Below are 15,353 nucleotides of genomic sequence, written 5' to 3'. Positions count from 1 at the left end.
GTGGAACCTCTGGCTGAGTGACTCACGGTCTAAAAAGGAACATATTTTTAGTTGTTAAGGCTGAATTGCTGCTTAAAGCGCTAACACAGTGAAAGAGTTATCCCAAGACGGTAACACCATGGGGTTGAAGGTATTTCTAACTCTAATTTTACTGCTCAGATTGCGAAATATGAACAAGCTGACGTGTAGAGAGCAAATGGGATAGCTAGGAAGCAAAAACAGCAACAACAAACCTGTCGTGTCAGACACGCTGAAGCAGAGCTGGTCTTTAGATGGCTGAACAGGTAAAGCTGCTTGCGGCCCAGTCTCATGACCTGAGCTCCAGTCCAGGGACCCACTTGGTGGAAGGAGAGTACTGACTCCCTCGCGTTATCCTTGAGGATAACAGGCGCATGTGTACACACAAGCATGCATGCATGCGCTCGTGCGTGTACACACACACACACACACACACACACACATAAGTGTAATAAAATGTCTTTAAAATAAGTGAAATAAATATGGAAGCATGGATTACACTGAGGGAAAATGTCCCTTCATTTTTCAAAGGGCTGAGGCTTGGAAGAGGGGAAATACTATTTTTTTTTTGGTGTTCTTTGGAGTAATATAGTCCTGATGAGCCTTACATAGAAACTGGCTTCTACTCATTTGTAAAGAACTTCCCAATCACTGAACTGCCTGTCGTGGACTCAGTACCTTGTGATTGCACAGCTTTCTGGAAGAACTTGAGTAGAGACTGAGTTCATCTGCCAGGAACCCCCAAGTGACGCCTGTAAGGTGGGCTGGCGAGGTGAGCGAGGCGAACGACAAGGCTGAAGTCTTGAGAACTGAGCTCCACCAAACACGAGAAGAGCCATCTAAACAAGCTCAGTGTTCAGTGATATTCATCTTTACTAGGAAGAAGGAATAAGTGGAAGTAAAATCCGCTGCTGTGAGTGTGTTGTCTGTCTCTCAGAAGAGTTAGCGTTCTGGCATACTTCATTTTGGGAAAAGTTAAGGGTTTAAGTTTTTGTTTCATTAAAATGTTTCTTTAAAGACATTTCAAAATTTATTTTAAAGTAGTGGGGAAAGTCTCCATTGTCCTACCAAGACCAAGTTACTATTCCTAAGGTGTTTTTCCATTTAATTTCTTCAACTTTGAAGGCAATTTTTCCTTGTGTAATAATGTATAACATAAGAGAATATCTAAAACATTCATGTCCTTACTCGAGTCTTACTTTCGCCTTTGGTCTGACTTTGAAAAAAGAGACAATGTTAATCAAGTTCCCTGTGGCCACCTTCCTCAGGACTTAACGTGCTGAAGCTATTAGGAGCGTCTCCTTCCCAGACATTTTATTTTCAAACATATCTTTAGAGTTGGTCTTTTAATTTTTAATACATTTTTTCTTATCCACTTTCAAAAAGAGGAAAAAACTATGAAAACTAAATATTCTTACCACCCAGAGATCACAGCTTTTAGCATCCTTCTGGATCTTCCTCTGGGAGGGAAAAATAGTATGTAATAGGTAGCATGGTCCTGGGCTTCTGTTTTAAATAATGAGCTGGATCTCATCAGATGCTTTTGCTGTATCAACTGGAATGATTAATGCATTCTTGCTTCATTAGTGTGATGCATTTAGATATAGTAGGGGTTAATGCTATTTTGCTCGATGCAGTTTTATATATTGTTGATTCTTTATGCTAATACCAAGGAGTTTACATCAGTGTTCATATAAAATTTTATTTGATTCTAGGCTGCCCTTGTGCAGTTTATAAAACTCAAGTCTATAAACTTCTCTTCTGGAATGATGTGGAAGGGATTTCCTCCTCTTACTCTTTACGTCTCACCTCTCAGCCTCTGGACTGCATACTTAGTTCTCAATCTGCATTTGTCTTTCTGTTTTTCCTGATTATATAATATATTTTTCTTACTACTTATAGACATATATAGACTTGTATTCCAGTTTTAGTTCCTTGGAGTAATTTATATTTGTTCATTTTATCTTAGGTTTTATATTTTCATCATTAAGTAAATATCTGTTTTTGTTAGTACATATAAGTGTACATGCCAATAGGATTCACTGTAGTATTTCCATGTGGGCAAACGACATGGATCACTATGGCTGTCTGCGCTTCTTCCACTCTCTTGCGTCTGTATCCTTCCCTGTCCCTAGTTATCACTATTCTGTTCTTAGAATGATGGGTTCTTGGTTTTACTTATGGGAAAGAATGTGTGATATTTGTCTTCCTGTATCTGGCTTGTTTTATTAAACATGATGACTTTCAATTCCATTGAATTTTCTGAAAATGACAGGACCTTATTCTGCTCAGCTAAATAATATTTTATGGTATGTGTGTATATGGTATATATTTATATGGTATGTGTGTATGTGTGTATATGATATGTGTATGTGTGTATATGGAATGCATGCATGTGCATTTGGAACACATGTATGCGTATATATGATGTGCGTATATAGTATATGCATATGTGTGTATATGATATGTGTGTATTTATGTTGTTTCCTTTATATTTTTATCTCTTGAGCAATAGGCCAATTCTTTTTTTTTTTAACTAGTCTAATTCTTACTGTTCAAAATAGTGCTGTGGTGTACTGACTTCATTTCTTTAGGATATTCACCCAAAAGTAGCAATAGTTGGATCATACAGTAGTTTTATTTTTAGTTTTTTTTAGGACCCTCCATTTCCATAGTGGCTGGACTAATTTACATTTTGTCATACCAGTACTGATTGTCAACTCGACAGGACCTGCTGTCACTTATGAGACGAACCTCTGGGAATGTCTAGCTTTTAGATTGAGTTAGCTGAGGTGAGAAGATCCTTTCTCTGGTCTGGAGGCTCAGACCGAATAGAAAGGAGAAATAAGGGCACACCAGCAGTTGTCTGTCTGTTGTGGGTGCGCGTGACGAGCTGGGTCGCAGTGCCTCTGCCCTGCCTTCCCCATCAGGACAGACTACACCCTCCTCCCTTTGTTAGCTGCTTCTCTCGGGTGTGCTCCCACAGGAACAAGGGAAGTCACTAGGCCTTCAGTGACTGCATCAATACTGGCCTCCCTTATTACTGCTCTGTCTAGTGTTTTCTCTGGATCTGTTTAAGTTGTGATTATCACCTGTATTAATTCCCATAGATCTTACAAGTATAGATATTGAACTCTTTATTTTAGCTTCCAACCTCCTAGAACAAAAGTTTTCAAAACATCAACTAAAGATCCTTTGGATTTCACTGTTATCTGGTGTCATATCCTTTTTTTCAGGTCTAATTTTATTAATTTGAGTTATCATGTTTTCTCTCTCTCTTCTTTTCCTCCTCCACCCCTTTCTTCTTCTCTCTGTTCCCCTCCTATGCACCTTGGCTAAGAATTTCTCTGTGTTCTTGATAATGTTTATTTTTCCAGAGAGCTAACTTCATCTCACTGGTTTCTTTAGAATTGTTAATTTTTTCCTCTGATCTTCATTATTTCTCTCCATCTGCTCATTTGAGGTTTGGATTGCTTTGTTTTTCTGAGACCTTGATGTATATCAGTAGGTTACTTATTTGTGACTTCTTAATATAGGCATGTATTGCAGTAAATGCCTCCCTTAGAACTACCCAGTAAGTTGTGTTTTTACTTTCATTTGATTCTAAGCATTTTTCCCGTTTTCTTCAATGACTCAATGATCACTCAACAGTTTATTGCTCAATCTCCAGGTATTTTCATGTTTTCCTTTTACCATGTTTATTCTTTGAAAATTTCATGCATGTGTGAAATACATCTTGACCATATCGACCCCCATCCCCTCCCTCCAAATTCCTTCAGCTTATATTTCAATATTTTCTTTGTTTCTTTCTATTGAGTTTTAGTTTTAATCCATTATGATGGATGATATAAGAAAATATTTCAGTTTTTAAATATTTGGTATGATTTCTTTGTTGGCTTCAGTGATCTGTTTGGGAGGACTGTGTCTTCACAGCTGTCATGCACATTCTACAGATATCTGTTAAGTCTGTTCCATGTGGTCCAACTTGACTTTGAAGCTTTTCTGTCTTGATAGCATGTTCATTGGTGAGAATTGGTGTGTTGAGATCGCCGTTGTTTTATCTGGACCTATAGCACTTGTTTTGTGAAATTCAGTGTTTAGCAATGTGCGGTATATATTTTCACCCATTGAGTCCTCTTGATAGATTGTTTCTTTTGTTACAATGCTCTTCTTCATCCCCTCTAATTCTAGCTTGAAGTCCATTACCCATCAGTCTACCTGTTCCTGCTTGTTTTGCAGCTTCTGCATGCTGGGTAAATCAGTGTGTATCTCTGCCAGTGAGGTTGGGTTTTGTCCTCTCATACACTAGTTTGCAGTTTTTAGTTGGAGAGCTAACAACCACTTACTTAGGTTCTGGGTCAATATTGAAAGTTACTTGTTATTGTAATTTTATTGGATTTTTCCTTGGTTTATTTGTATACTGTTTGTTCTTTTCTGTCTTCCTTATTTATTTTAGGAATTTGCTAAATGCTGAGCTAAATATGCTTGCTTCATTCCTTATCCTTCTATTCCTGTTGCAAAATACCTTCTGTGATTTTTCTTGGTTTATCTATCTGTACACCATTTGTTCTTTTCTGTCTTCTTTATTTATTTTAGGAATTTGCCAAATACTGAGTTAAATATGCTTGTTTCGTTCCTTATTCTTCTACTCCTGTTGTAAGATGCCTTCTGTGATGCTAGTTTGGCAGTCAGGAATTGCTGTAGTTTGTGTTTATCTTGGAAAGCATCTCCGTTATACTAAAGGACTCTTGGATCTGCATGGTCATCTTATCCTGCGGTTGTTTGCTTTTCTCCATGTTTTCCTGGCATTGGGCTTTCTGCAGAAAGGTCTGATGTGACGTGGATGAGTCTGTCTCCCAAGTTACTTATTTTTTGAGGCTTTCTGAGTCTTCTTTGTTGACATTTTATCTGTAATGTGCCCTGGAGACATGCTTCTCTGGTCACATCTGTTTAGAGTTCTAAATGCCTCTTGACCTTAGATGTCTGTTATTCTCCTTTGATTTAGAGACCTTTATTTCACTGTAATTTCAGTGATTATGTTTTCTGTGCCCGCAGTTTGTGTTTCAGTCCCTTCTACCTGTGGATTCTCACTATTAATTCCTTAATTGACATATTGAGGAAAGTCACCAAGCCAAGCCAGCCACTTGCCCTGAAAACTCGGTCAAATTACATATTCCCACTCAGAGTGCGTGAATATTGATAACTGTTCATCCCCATGAACCACTGTCAGTTAAATTTCCTAGTTTTAGACATTCAACCAGATAGGTAATATTACTTCATTGTGGCTTGTTTGCGTTTTCTTCACAGCTAATGATACAGGAGCCTCATGCTTGGTGCTTATTTGTCTCTGTTTTCTGTGGTAAATCACCTGTTCAAATATTCTCTCTACTTTTTACTGAGCTGTTTAGTTTCTTTGAATTGTGATTTTGTGTGTGTGTGTGTATGTATGTATATATATATATATAATATGTGACTACATATATGTGTGTATACATTTATGTTGTATATACACACAGATATGTCTATACACACAGTGTTTTGTTATAGTGATATAATGGCTTTGTTACTTTCAAAGACAGGAGTTCTTAATTTCAGTAAAATCCAAGAAACTTGATTTCTTAACATTGCCCTGGGGATAATCAATTTATGTTTGAAGTTATTTATTCTAGGATATCCACTAGGAAAAAACTGAAAGCCCAGAAAAACTGGGCATAATTAAATAAATTATGCTGGTCTAGAAATGGATCGGCCCCATCTTTAGATAGTGCGACTAAAGTCAGATGCTTTAGGTTTTTATGATAGTGAGGAGGAGCACATCGGAGTTCCAGGCTGAGATGTTGACAATGGTGATTACCGAATAGTGAGATCATAACTACCTTATGTTTTCCTTTTTTCTATGTGATTTTATGTTCTCTTTAGAAGACTTCTTTTTGTCTAGAAGGTAGGCAACTAACTACTTATTTGGAAAAGAAAGTATTTTAATTTAAATTCTTCGTAACTTCAGTGTTGCATGTTCAGAGACCATTGGAACAGCCCGCAGTTTCCTGAGAAGGTGTTGGATGCACACAGTGCACCAGTGCATCTGTGCTGTTTGCCATTAGCTACCTTGGTATTTACTTCCCAGCACTGACCTCTGGAAGCTCCTCTGTTATCACTTCTGTCTTTTGGTTCTGCAAGTGACTTCGCTGCAGGCAAATGTGTAAGGGTGGATTGATTACCCATCTCAGGAAAAGCAAGAAAGGATCGCCAAGTGAGGCATTGTACTAATGGGTAGGGAGCCTGTTTCCTGGCTTGTGATATGCTCGTGAACAACCAACTTAACCTGGTTTTTAAGTCTCATCAGTGCTGCCGAGATGTCGCCTGGCACTCCTGAGTCCTGGGTTTGACTATTGGTTGTGTTTTTGTTACATAAAGGAACTATCAAAAAACCTCGAACTAAGCACCAACAGTTTCCAGCGGCAGTTGCTTGCGGAAAGGAAAAGGGCGTTTGAGGCTTATGATGAAAATAAACTTCTTCAAAAGGAGCTGCAGCGGCTCTATCACAAGCTGAAGGTAGGCATGTTTTTTTAGACCCCATTATTTCTCCTGTCATATAAATTACATGAAAACCTAGTATTTTTTTTAAAAAACTGGTCACTATTCATATTTGTTACTATGTAATTTACAAAATTCTAGTATTATATCTGTCACTTAGAAAGAAAAGCATTGTTAATATAATTGCTATAACCAAGTAAAGTACTGTATATGCCAGTAGCAACAATGTAAATGAAATAAATTTTACAAAATTCTGGAAGAGAACCATGGGAATGAGCATGTGCATCACATTCTTAAAAGACCCAGTATTCTTCACATGACCCAGGACTGCTTGCCTTTCAAGTTGATGCTGCCTTCATTTCATGTAGAGGAAGCCAATTCACATTAGTTAATTGTATTAAGCATATTTTCATTTTATGGAGGTCATTGATGGGTTGAAAGTTTGTTCAGAATTCTACAAAATTATGCCAACCTAATAGAGTTTTCTCTTTGATGCTCAACTTCTCAGAAAAAAAGGCATTACTCCCATATTGTGAGGATCTCTTGGGTTGAAAACATGATTTAATTTTTAAGTCAGTAGTAACCCAAAACACATTCTTAAGAAAGAGTCCACTTTTGTCTCCGTGGCTAAGCCTTGATCACAGATGGGCCTTACTCCATGGGGGAGGAAGTGGAGCCTGGATCACAATGGACATTACTCTCTCTATGGGGTAGGAAGTAGAGCCTGGATCACAGATGGACATTACTCTCTCTATAGGGGAGCAAGTGGAGCCTGGATCGCAGATGGACATTACTCTCTCTATGGGGGAGCAAGTGGAGCTTGCTTCCCTTCCCCTTCTCCCCATTCCCCCCTCCTTCTCTCTTTTCCCTCCCCCCTCTCCCCTTCCCTTCCCCTTCTTTCTCTTCCTTTTCCCCTTTCTCTTCTCTCCTTTCCCCTTCCTTCCCCTCCTCCTGCTCTTTCCCCTCCTCAGAGATAATTCTTTCTCTAGTTTGACAGTTACAATGGAGATCTGACCTGGAGATGTTTCAGTTTTATAACGAAGGTGTTGGTTATCACACAGCAGGTGTTTGTTTAATTTCAAACTGATTATCTTCCTTTCTTGTATTTGGGTTTATTTTCAGGAAAAGGAGAGGGAATTGGATATAAAAAACATATACTCTAATCGTCTGCCGAAGTCATCCCCAAAGAAAGAAAAAGAAGTTGTTGCAAGAAAAAATGGTATCGTAGATTACTGCTGAAACTGGAGCTGTGTGATGTGTGGGCTCTAAGGTCATGACAGTGAAGGGGAGGAGCCTTGGGGTATATTTGACCCAATTTTTAGAAATCATCTTTGCTAGTAATCACAGTCTTTCAACTTTTGTCTTTCTAAGGGGAAGTCATTAAAACCCCGTTTTAGGGGGCTGGAGAGATGACTGGGGTGGGGGTTAAGAACACTTGCTGATCTTCCAGGAGATCTGATGCCCACTTCTGGGCTTCTTGAGGACACACATTCATGGCACACAGACACAGAGACAGCCCATGCACATAAATTAAAAAAAATAGAATTTACAAATTTTTTTTTTAAAAAATACGTTTTATGCAGCCTTTTAAAAAATGTCTTTGTGTTCCTGTGTTTAAGCATCCCAAAACGTTGTGGTAATGTACAGCTTTTATGTTCTCATTAAATAAACTTAATTTTAATAAAAGGTTAAAAACCTTATTGTAATTTTGATAACGTAAAATATATAATTATTTCCAAGTATTAAGCACCTAGCTTTAACAGTTGTACTCTGTTGCTGCTATTTCATCCATTCCTTCTGCTTTCTAGTGTATTTTAGAGAAAATCCAGATACTTGTACTTCACTCCACTTATACTTTCTATTATTGTGCAATTTTCCTTTTCCTAACAAAAGTATAATTCTCCTATGAATTGGAGAAATTTTAAAGTATCCACTTTGCAGAAGACGATTAGCATTTGTAGTATAATTGCCCTCCGCTCACATCATTGCTAGCTAATCCTTCATGAACAAAGTCTGTTCTCTCACTTAGATGAATATTGCCAGTTGAATATATGTTAACGTTATTCAGTGGGGTTAGAAAACTTGTTAATGCTTTTCTTGACAGTATCATGCCAGAGTGACCTTACCGACCTGTGCACAAAGGGAGTGCAGACCACTGAAGACTCGGAGCTGGAGGAATTCCCTGTCATGCCACAGACTGTCCTGTGTTATGAGAACAAATGGGACAGACCAGAATCTCTTTCTTCGGTGAGTTTAACATGATGACTAGAGCCCAACACCAGGAAATCTGTTTTCACAAATGTGGCCGAAGTTCTCACAGGCTGCCCCCCAACTCCGGTTCTGTGTCCCATGGGGAAGAGTGCTAGTTACCTTTCTTGTCTCTGTGACCAAATACCTCATAAGATGCATCCTAAGAAAGGAAGGGCTCATTCTGACTCTTGACTTAGGGGATGCTGTCCGTCATAATGGGGAATGTGAGACAGCCGGTCATATCACACCTAGTGAGGAAGCAGAGGTGAATGTGGCTGCTCAGGTGGCTCTCTGCTTTCCTCTTCAGTCCCCAGCCATGAGGGCAGGTCCACACACATTCACCATGGGCCTTCCTCCTCCGGTTCTTTTTCTTTTAAGATTTATTTATTTAATGTACATGAGTACTCTACCTGCATGTACACCTTTATGCCAGAAGAGGGCATCAGATCCTATTACAGACAGTTGTGAGCCACCATGTGGTTGCTTGGAATTGAACTCAGGACCTCTGGAAGAGCAGCCACTGCCTTTCCACAGAGTTATTTCTCCAACCCCGACCTCAGTTCTTAGGGTAACACTCAGATGTTTATCTCCTAGGCAACTGATTCTAAGCTAACAATAAAGGTGGACCATCTTGGGGACCAGCAAAAAAGTTCATGACATTATTCAATTTCAAAGCTACATAATTTTTAAATAATTTTTAATTAGAGATTTAGACATAGTGTAGATTTGCAAGATTCAGTGTGGCTGTCAATGCCTGTGTTCTGCAATTCAACACCATCTTAGTTGGCTACCTCAGCTGGTTAATGGCCATTTCTGGTTAGGTGGATTAATCAGATTTTACTATAAAAGTACACAGACCAAAGCTACTTTTCCAGCTTACCTCATCACATGGTTGTTGACTTTGGTTTCATTATTTTGACTGGTTCTGATATATCTTATAACTTTTTTCTTTAAAAATTTAGCTCAGTTAAGAATTCTTTTTGAAGCATCCTTCAAAACATGGTAACTTGACTTATTATGTGAAGATTTGATTTAATTTCTAACTTGCTTAATGGATGATTTGTTATGTTTAAAGACTATTTCCCCCTTTTTATATGAATTTGTATTTTTGAAATGCATGATAGTACCTGGAATACCAAGAGCGAAATGAGCATGGAGCAGAGATTCTAAACCCAGTCTTGGACAAAGAAGAAAGATGCAGTGAAGATCAGGAAGGATACTCTGGGAAACAGGAGGCGGGGAAGCCTGAGAGGGGTAAGAGTTTGTGTAAGCCAGTAGTGAGCTTTGCGTGGTTGCAGGGACAGAGAAGAGGCAGAGGCAACAGCAGTGGTGGCACACAGGAGTCAGAACAATGGGATGGAGTTACAAAAGGAATAAAAGGAAGACTGGAAGGGGCTTGGGAATTATGAATAGATTAACTTGAGGGAATTTAAATGAAACAATGTTTAATCAAAGAGGGGAACTGTTCCTGTACCTAAATGAGGAGTTAACTGAGAGAGCCCTCTGCTGTGTTGGCCTTGATCTCTAGGTTATGGAGTAACTGCAACACAAAAATCAGTGATCTACAAGGCCCTGAGTATTCCTATAATTTTTTTACTTTAATTTGTAAATATTTAATAACATTTCCTATTAGTTCAGAGAAACAGTTCGCGTAGTTTAGATGGTGGAAAAGTTCATTGTTATAAAAGTAGACAGATCAAAGCTACTTTTATAGCTTACCTCATCACAATTTCATATAGGTTGTTGGTTTTATTTATTTAAATCAAGTTCATTTCCATTTGTATAGACTGTGTTAGAGGTTTGGATACCAAGAGTCCAGACTGAGTTCCATGTTCCATTAGTTCCATGGTAGTTGTTTACAGAGAAATCTTATGTTTTAAGCTTAAATTCATGGAACAGAAATTTGTGTTCTAGTTATGCTTGAAGTTGTTAGCATACATATTGGATGGGAATGTTCACATGCGTACTGGATGGGAATGTTCGCATGTGTACTGGCTGGGAATGTTTGCATGTGTACTGGATGGGAATGTTCGCATGTGTACTGGATGGGAATGTTAACATGTGTACTGGATGGGAATGTTAGCCTGTATACTGGATGGGAATGTTAACATGTGTACTGGATGGGAATGTTAGCATGTGTACTGGATGGGAATGTTAGCATGTGTACTGGATGGGAATGTTAGCATGCGTACTAGATGGGAATGTTAGCATGCGTACTGGATGGGAATGTTCGCATGTGTACTGGCTGGGAATGTTAGCATGTGTACTGGATGGGAATGTTAGCATGTGTACTGGATGGGAATGTTAGCATGCGTACTGGATGGGAATGTTAGCATGTGTACTGGATGGGAATGTTAGCTTGTGTACTGGATGGGAATGTTAGCCTGTGTACTGGATGGGAATGTTAGCCTGTGTACTGGATGGGAATGTTAGCCTGTATACTGGATGGGAATGTTAGCCTGTGTACTGGATGGGAATGTTCGCATGTGTACTGGATGGGAATGTTAGCCTGTGTACTGAATGGGAATGTTAGCCTGTATACTGGATGGGAATGTTCGCATGTGTACTGGATGGGAATGTTCGCATGTGTACTGGATGGGAATGTTCGCATGTGTACTAGATGGAAAATGGTAGTTGTATCACTTTTGACCAGTGGCCAAGAAAGATGCTTTCATGTTTTAAGCCACAGAAAGGAAAGTTGTTACGATCAGTTCATTTTAGGGAACAAGAAAAGGAACAAATCAGCAGAAGACCGTGGCTTGGTCACTTTGACTATCTCCTCACCCCCTGTTCCATATGGGTGATCTGATATCAGAATGTATGCCCTTTATTGAAATTATGATATTTTTATACTTTTAATTCTTTCACTTGAAAATGATTTCAAAATTATAGGATGGCTGAAACAAAACAAAGTTTTTCAAATGAATCCTGCACCTCATATCTGTACCTTAAGAACATGGCATGTATGTCGTGCATACACAGACCTTGCCTCCAAGCTCTCCGGCGCCCTCCCCACACTTCGGGAGCTTTAACTCTGACACCTTTAGCTAGTCTGTGGTCATATTGCGATTTCGTTGGTAGACACAAGATTGTTCCTTGAGGCATTTTCTTTCTTCAGAACATGATCATAAATTGTGCTTAATTCTCACCTCTAGGGTCATGTTTACTGTGAAGTATTTTTGCTTATGTTTTTTTAGTCTATGCAATTAATATTTTTATAGTTACACACCTTTTTAAAAAAAATAGAACGTTCTTCCTTTGAGATGTAACTGAAATCTTCTCTTGATTTGAGCTAGTGCACTTGCTGTCTGAGTTCTGTGTAGGGATGCTTTCTCAGGACAGCCAAGAGTTTATGTTTGAGCTCCTTGTTCTTCCTGTCTCCCACACACCATGAGTTGTAGACTCCTGCATGGAGAACCTTCCTACTGCCACACTGAAGATCAGGGTGCAATCCATGTAAATTACTTCCGAATCCAGAATGCCAAGTGTAGAAACAAAATATTATGATGTCCATTATCCTATCTTAGCATGCCAAATGTAGATTAAAAGACATTTGCAAAAGATTGTAGCCAAGTTCTCCTGTTTAGAAATACTAACTGCTATAAAATTCCTGTCTTTAAATTTCATTTTATACAGAATGGGAAAGAGAAGAATTTGATAAAGTGAAAGGTAAGACATCTTTACTAGGAAAAACAGAGAAGCCAGTGCTGGAGACTGGAAGGTTTCAAGGAGAAACGTATCAAATTCAGAATGCTGATAAACTCGAAGATGAGGCAGAAAGACTAAAGACAGAAATGCTTCTTGCCAAACTGAACGAGATCAACAGAGAACTCCAAGAACCTCAGAACCTTAACCGGCCCCCTTTGCCATTGCTACCTAACTTTGAATCAAAATTGCATTCTCCAGACAGAAGCCCCAAATCATACACATTCTCCGAGTCTTCAGATAGATCATTTAATGGACATCACTTGTCAGACATGAGTTTTTTAACTCCCAGAGGAGAAGGCCGGAGTCCAGGACCGATTCGGAGTCCAGGACTAATTCGAAGTCCAGCCCCTCCAGATGAGTTTGCGTTTGGTAGCTATGTGCCTTCATTTGCAAAAATGTCAGGAAAGTCAAATCCACTTAGCCAAAAAAGTAACCTTTTAGATTTTCAAAATAACAGTTTAGAAAGCGTAGGTAAAAACAGTGTAGATTTAATTTTGAGAAAAGAGAAAAAAGCGAACCTAATGGAGGAACTGTTTGGCCCCAGCACCAGCAGCACCACCATTTCTTCCAAGAGCAGTGAGACACATTTTCTGGCTGCCAGCAGAGGAGACTTGGACCCTCTTAATTTCCCCTCTGGGGATAAAATCGGCAGAGTTCAGGAGCCTGGTGATGAAGATGAAGACTTTTTCCTCAGTGAAGGAAGAAGTTTTAATCCCAACAGACAGCGGCTAAAGCACACAAGCAATAAGCCAACAGTCACAGCTGTTGACTCTGTTGACGAGGACATTGAAGAGGTCACACTCAGATGACTGATTGGAGCGCACAGAGTATATGTGTATATGTTTTTAAAATTGTAAATATTAAAGTATTTTAATACAGTATTTATTATAAAAGCTTAAATTTCTAATGGTAAAATAGACTTATTAGGGAGTAGTTCTTAGCAACTAAATACAGCACAATTGAACAAATAGCGCCATACCTAACATGACCATGTTGCTAAGAATGCTGTTTTTGTTTTGAAATGAACTGAAAGGAGAGTTGCTGCTTCCTTTTTTTTTTTCTGTTTTTACAACTGGTCTCACTTACTGAGCTGTGGCAAGTTTTACTTCACTAGAATCTTTCTCATTTCCTACTTTTACCTCTATTTATTTTTTATCAAATCTCGCTGAGCCTAAGTGTTGTCTTCCCACTGATGGTTAAATGGAAATTAAGGGTCTCTAGTGAAGACCTTTCACCAGTTAGCAAAGAGCGATGGGACTTGGAGCTGTACCCTTGTCTGAGGTGGCAAAGCCAAGCTACTCCCGAGTGGTGGTGGCAACAACCTTAGGACTTCCTCTGGAATTTGGGGTACTTACCAAGGTATGCACTGGGGTGCCTAAAACACTCACTGCTGCTCGGCTGGCCACTTAGGTGGGTCACGGAAGGCATTTTTGCCTTGTACGGTACCCCGTGTGGCTCCAGGAGGCTTAGGCACAGTGCCATTCCCCTCCTTTGTACACTCTGAATTCTGGTGGCTGCTGGAAGATTCCCTACCAAATACAGGAAGGAGAAGAAATGTCAGTACAATACAGAATTATTTTCAGCTTAATTATGTTTCCAGAGTCCTGGTTTTGGAAATTTTAATAAGTAATTTTAAGATTTGAACTTGTACTCAAACTCAGCAGACAGAAGTGTGATAGTCTTGGGTTTACAGAACTGATGTTGATGCCACTGTGGGGAGAAGTGTTTAGCATGGGGCACCTGCCATGCCGAGTAGAAAGGTGCAGTTTCCTTACACACAGTTCAAGACAGATGCAGAGGCGGATGCTGAACAGCCTGCTCTGCTGCAGCAGTGATAGATGGGCCAAGGAGAAACACTGTGTAACGAAGTGATGAAGCAGTGTGACCATTTGTTCATGGCGTGGGTTGTATGGTCGTCCAGGCATTCATGCTGACTTAGGGTGGGAGTTCCCATGGTGTCTGGGGTTCTTCTGAATGCTGACTTGGGAATACTGCTTGATATTTGGTAAGTCTTTACTTGGTTAGGCCTCTCATTCACGGCTGCACTGCCTGTCACCTCCTGGACCAGCTTCTCGTCATTTATTGGGAACAGACTCTCCTTAAAGTACTACATAATATGTAAAGCTTCTTTCAAAGAGGATTTTAGATCTTCTATGAGTAAGCATTTACTATATTGCAGATCATTGTAATATATGTAAACGTGTTATTTGTGATACAGTTCTTGATCAAACATTATGTAATGTTAATTTTGTTTGTGGCTGTAAGTTTTCTACTGAAGAATTCTAATTTTATAATTTTTAAAAAAACTTTTTCAGAAAAATTTTTATTCCTTACTTTAATTAGATTTATGCCCTGAAAATCTATTTAACCCAGTGAACAAAGAATTATTAAAATTAAAACAAATTAAGTTAAAAGTTTAAAAGCATTATGATGTTTAGTGTTAGAACTGGATATCAAAATGTGTAAAACTTAGAGAGCCAATCAGTTTTTTCTAAATGTCAAGTTAAATTTATTTGTACCCAGAACTCTTACTAATAAACATTTAAAACACTCCATGACTCCTTATTTGAACAACATTATATTTAGCAGGTGTTCGGTGGAAGCAGGATCGGGATGGTCTTGCCACTTCATCTGTCTGTTGTTTAGTGATTTTGGTTGAAGCCAGAATTTGTACTAATTCAGGACAGACAGTGTGGCAGTCGCATCAGATAACTGTAGTTCCAGTTACATTTTTCCACCTTAATAGCTGATGTAATGACACACATTTCACATGGTCATACAGAGAGTGCAGGCAGGGAGGGTTAGACTGAATTGTAAACATGGACCTGTTTCCTGGCTGACCC

The 15,353-nt window shown here is 39.0% G+C and overlaps 1 protein-coding gene across 6 annotated transcripts in view; it reads left to right on the top strand.

Moving 5' to 3' along the window:
* The window catches only part of Lca5 (lebercilin LCA5), a 50,544-nt gene extending 35,483 nt beyond the window's left edge, over positions 1-15,061 (top strand). For all 6 annotated transcript variants that reach the window (XM_085689461.2, XM_087905437.1, XM_048435750.3 and 3 more), the window contains 5 exons: positions 6,433-6,570; positions 7,675-7,771; positions 8,657-8,799; positions 9,927-10,056; positions 12,439-15,061. In XM_085689461.2, coding sequence (XP_085545587.2) covers positions 6,433-6,570; positions 7,675-7,771; positions 8,657-8,799; positions 9,927-10,056; positions 12,439-13,319 — 1,389 coding nt within the window. In that variant the 3' untranslated portion in view covers positions 13,320-15,061. The remainder of the gene's footprint in view (positions 1-6,432; positions 6,571-7,674; positions 7,772-8,656; positions 8,800-9,926; positions 10,057-12,438) is intronic.
* The last annotated feature ends 292 nt before the right edge of the window (positions 15,062-15,353 follow it).

The sequence above is a fragment of the Myodes glareolus genome, chromosome 4 (genome assembly GCF_982192425.1).
Source record: "Myodes glareolus chromosome 4, mMyoGla1.1, whole genome shotgun sequence".
NCBI classification, from domain to species: Eukaryota; Metazoa; Chordata; class Mammalia; order Rodentia; family Cricetidae; genus Myodes; species Myodes glareolus.
Note: the sequence above shows the minus strand (reverse complement) of the source record. Positions and strands in the feature narration are given on the sequence as shown.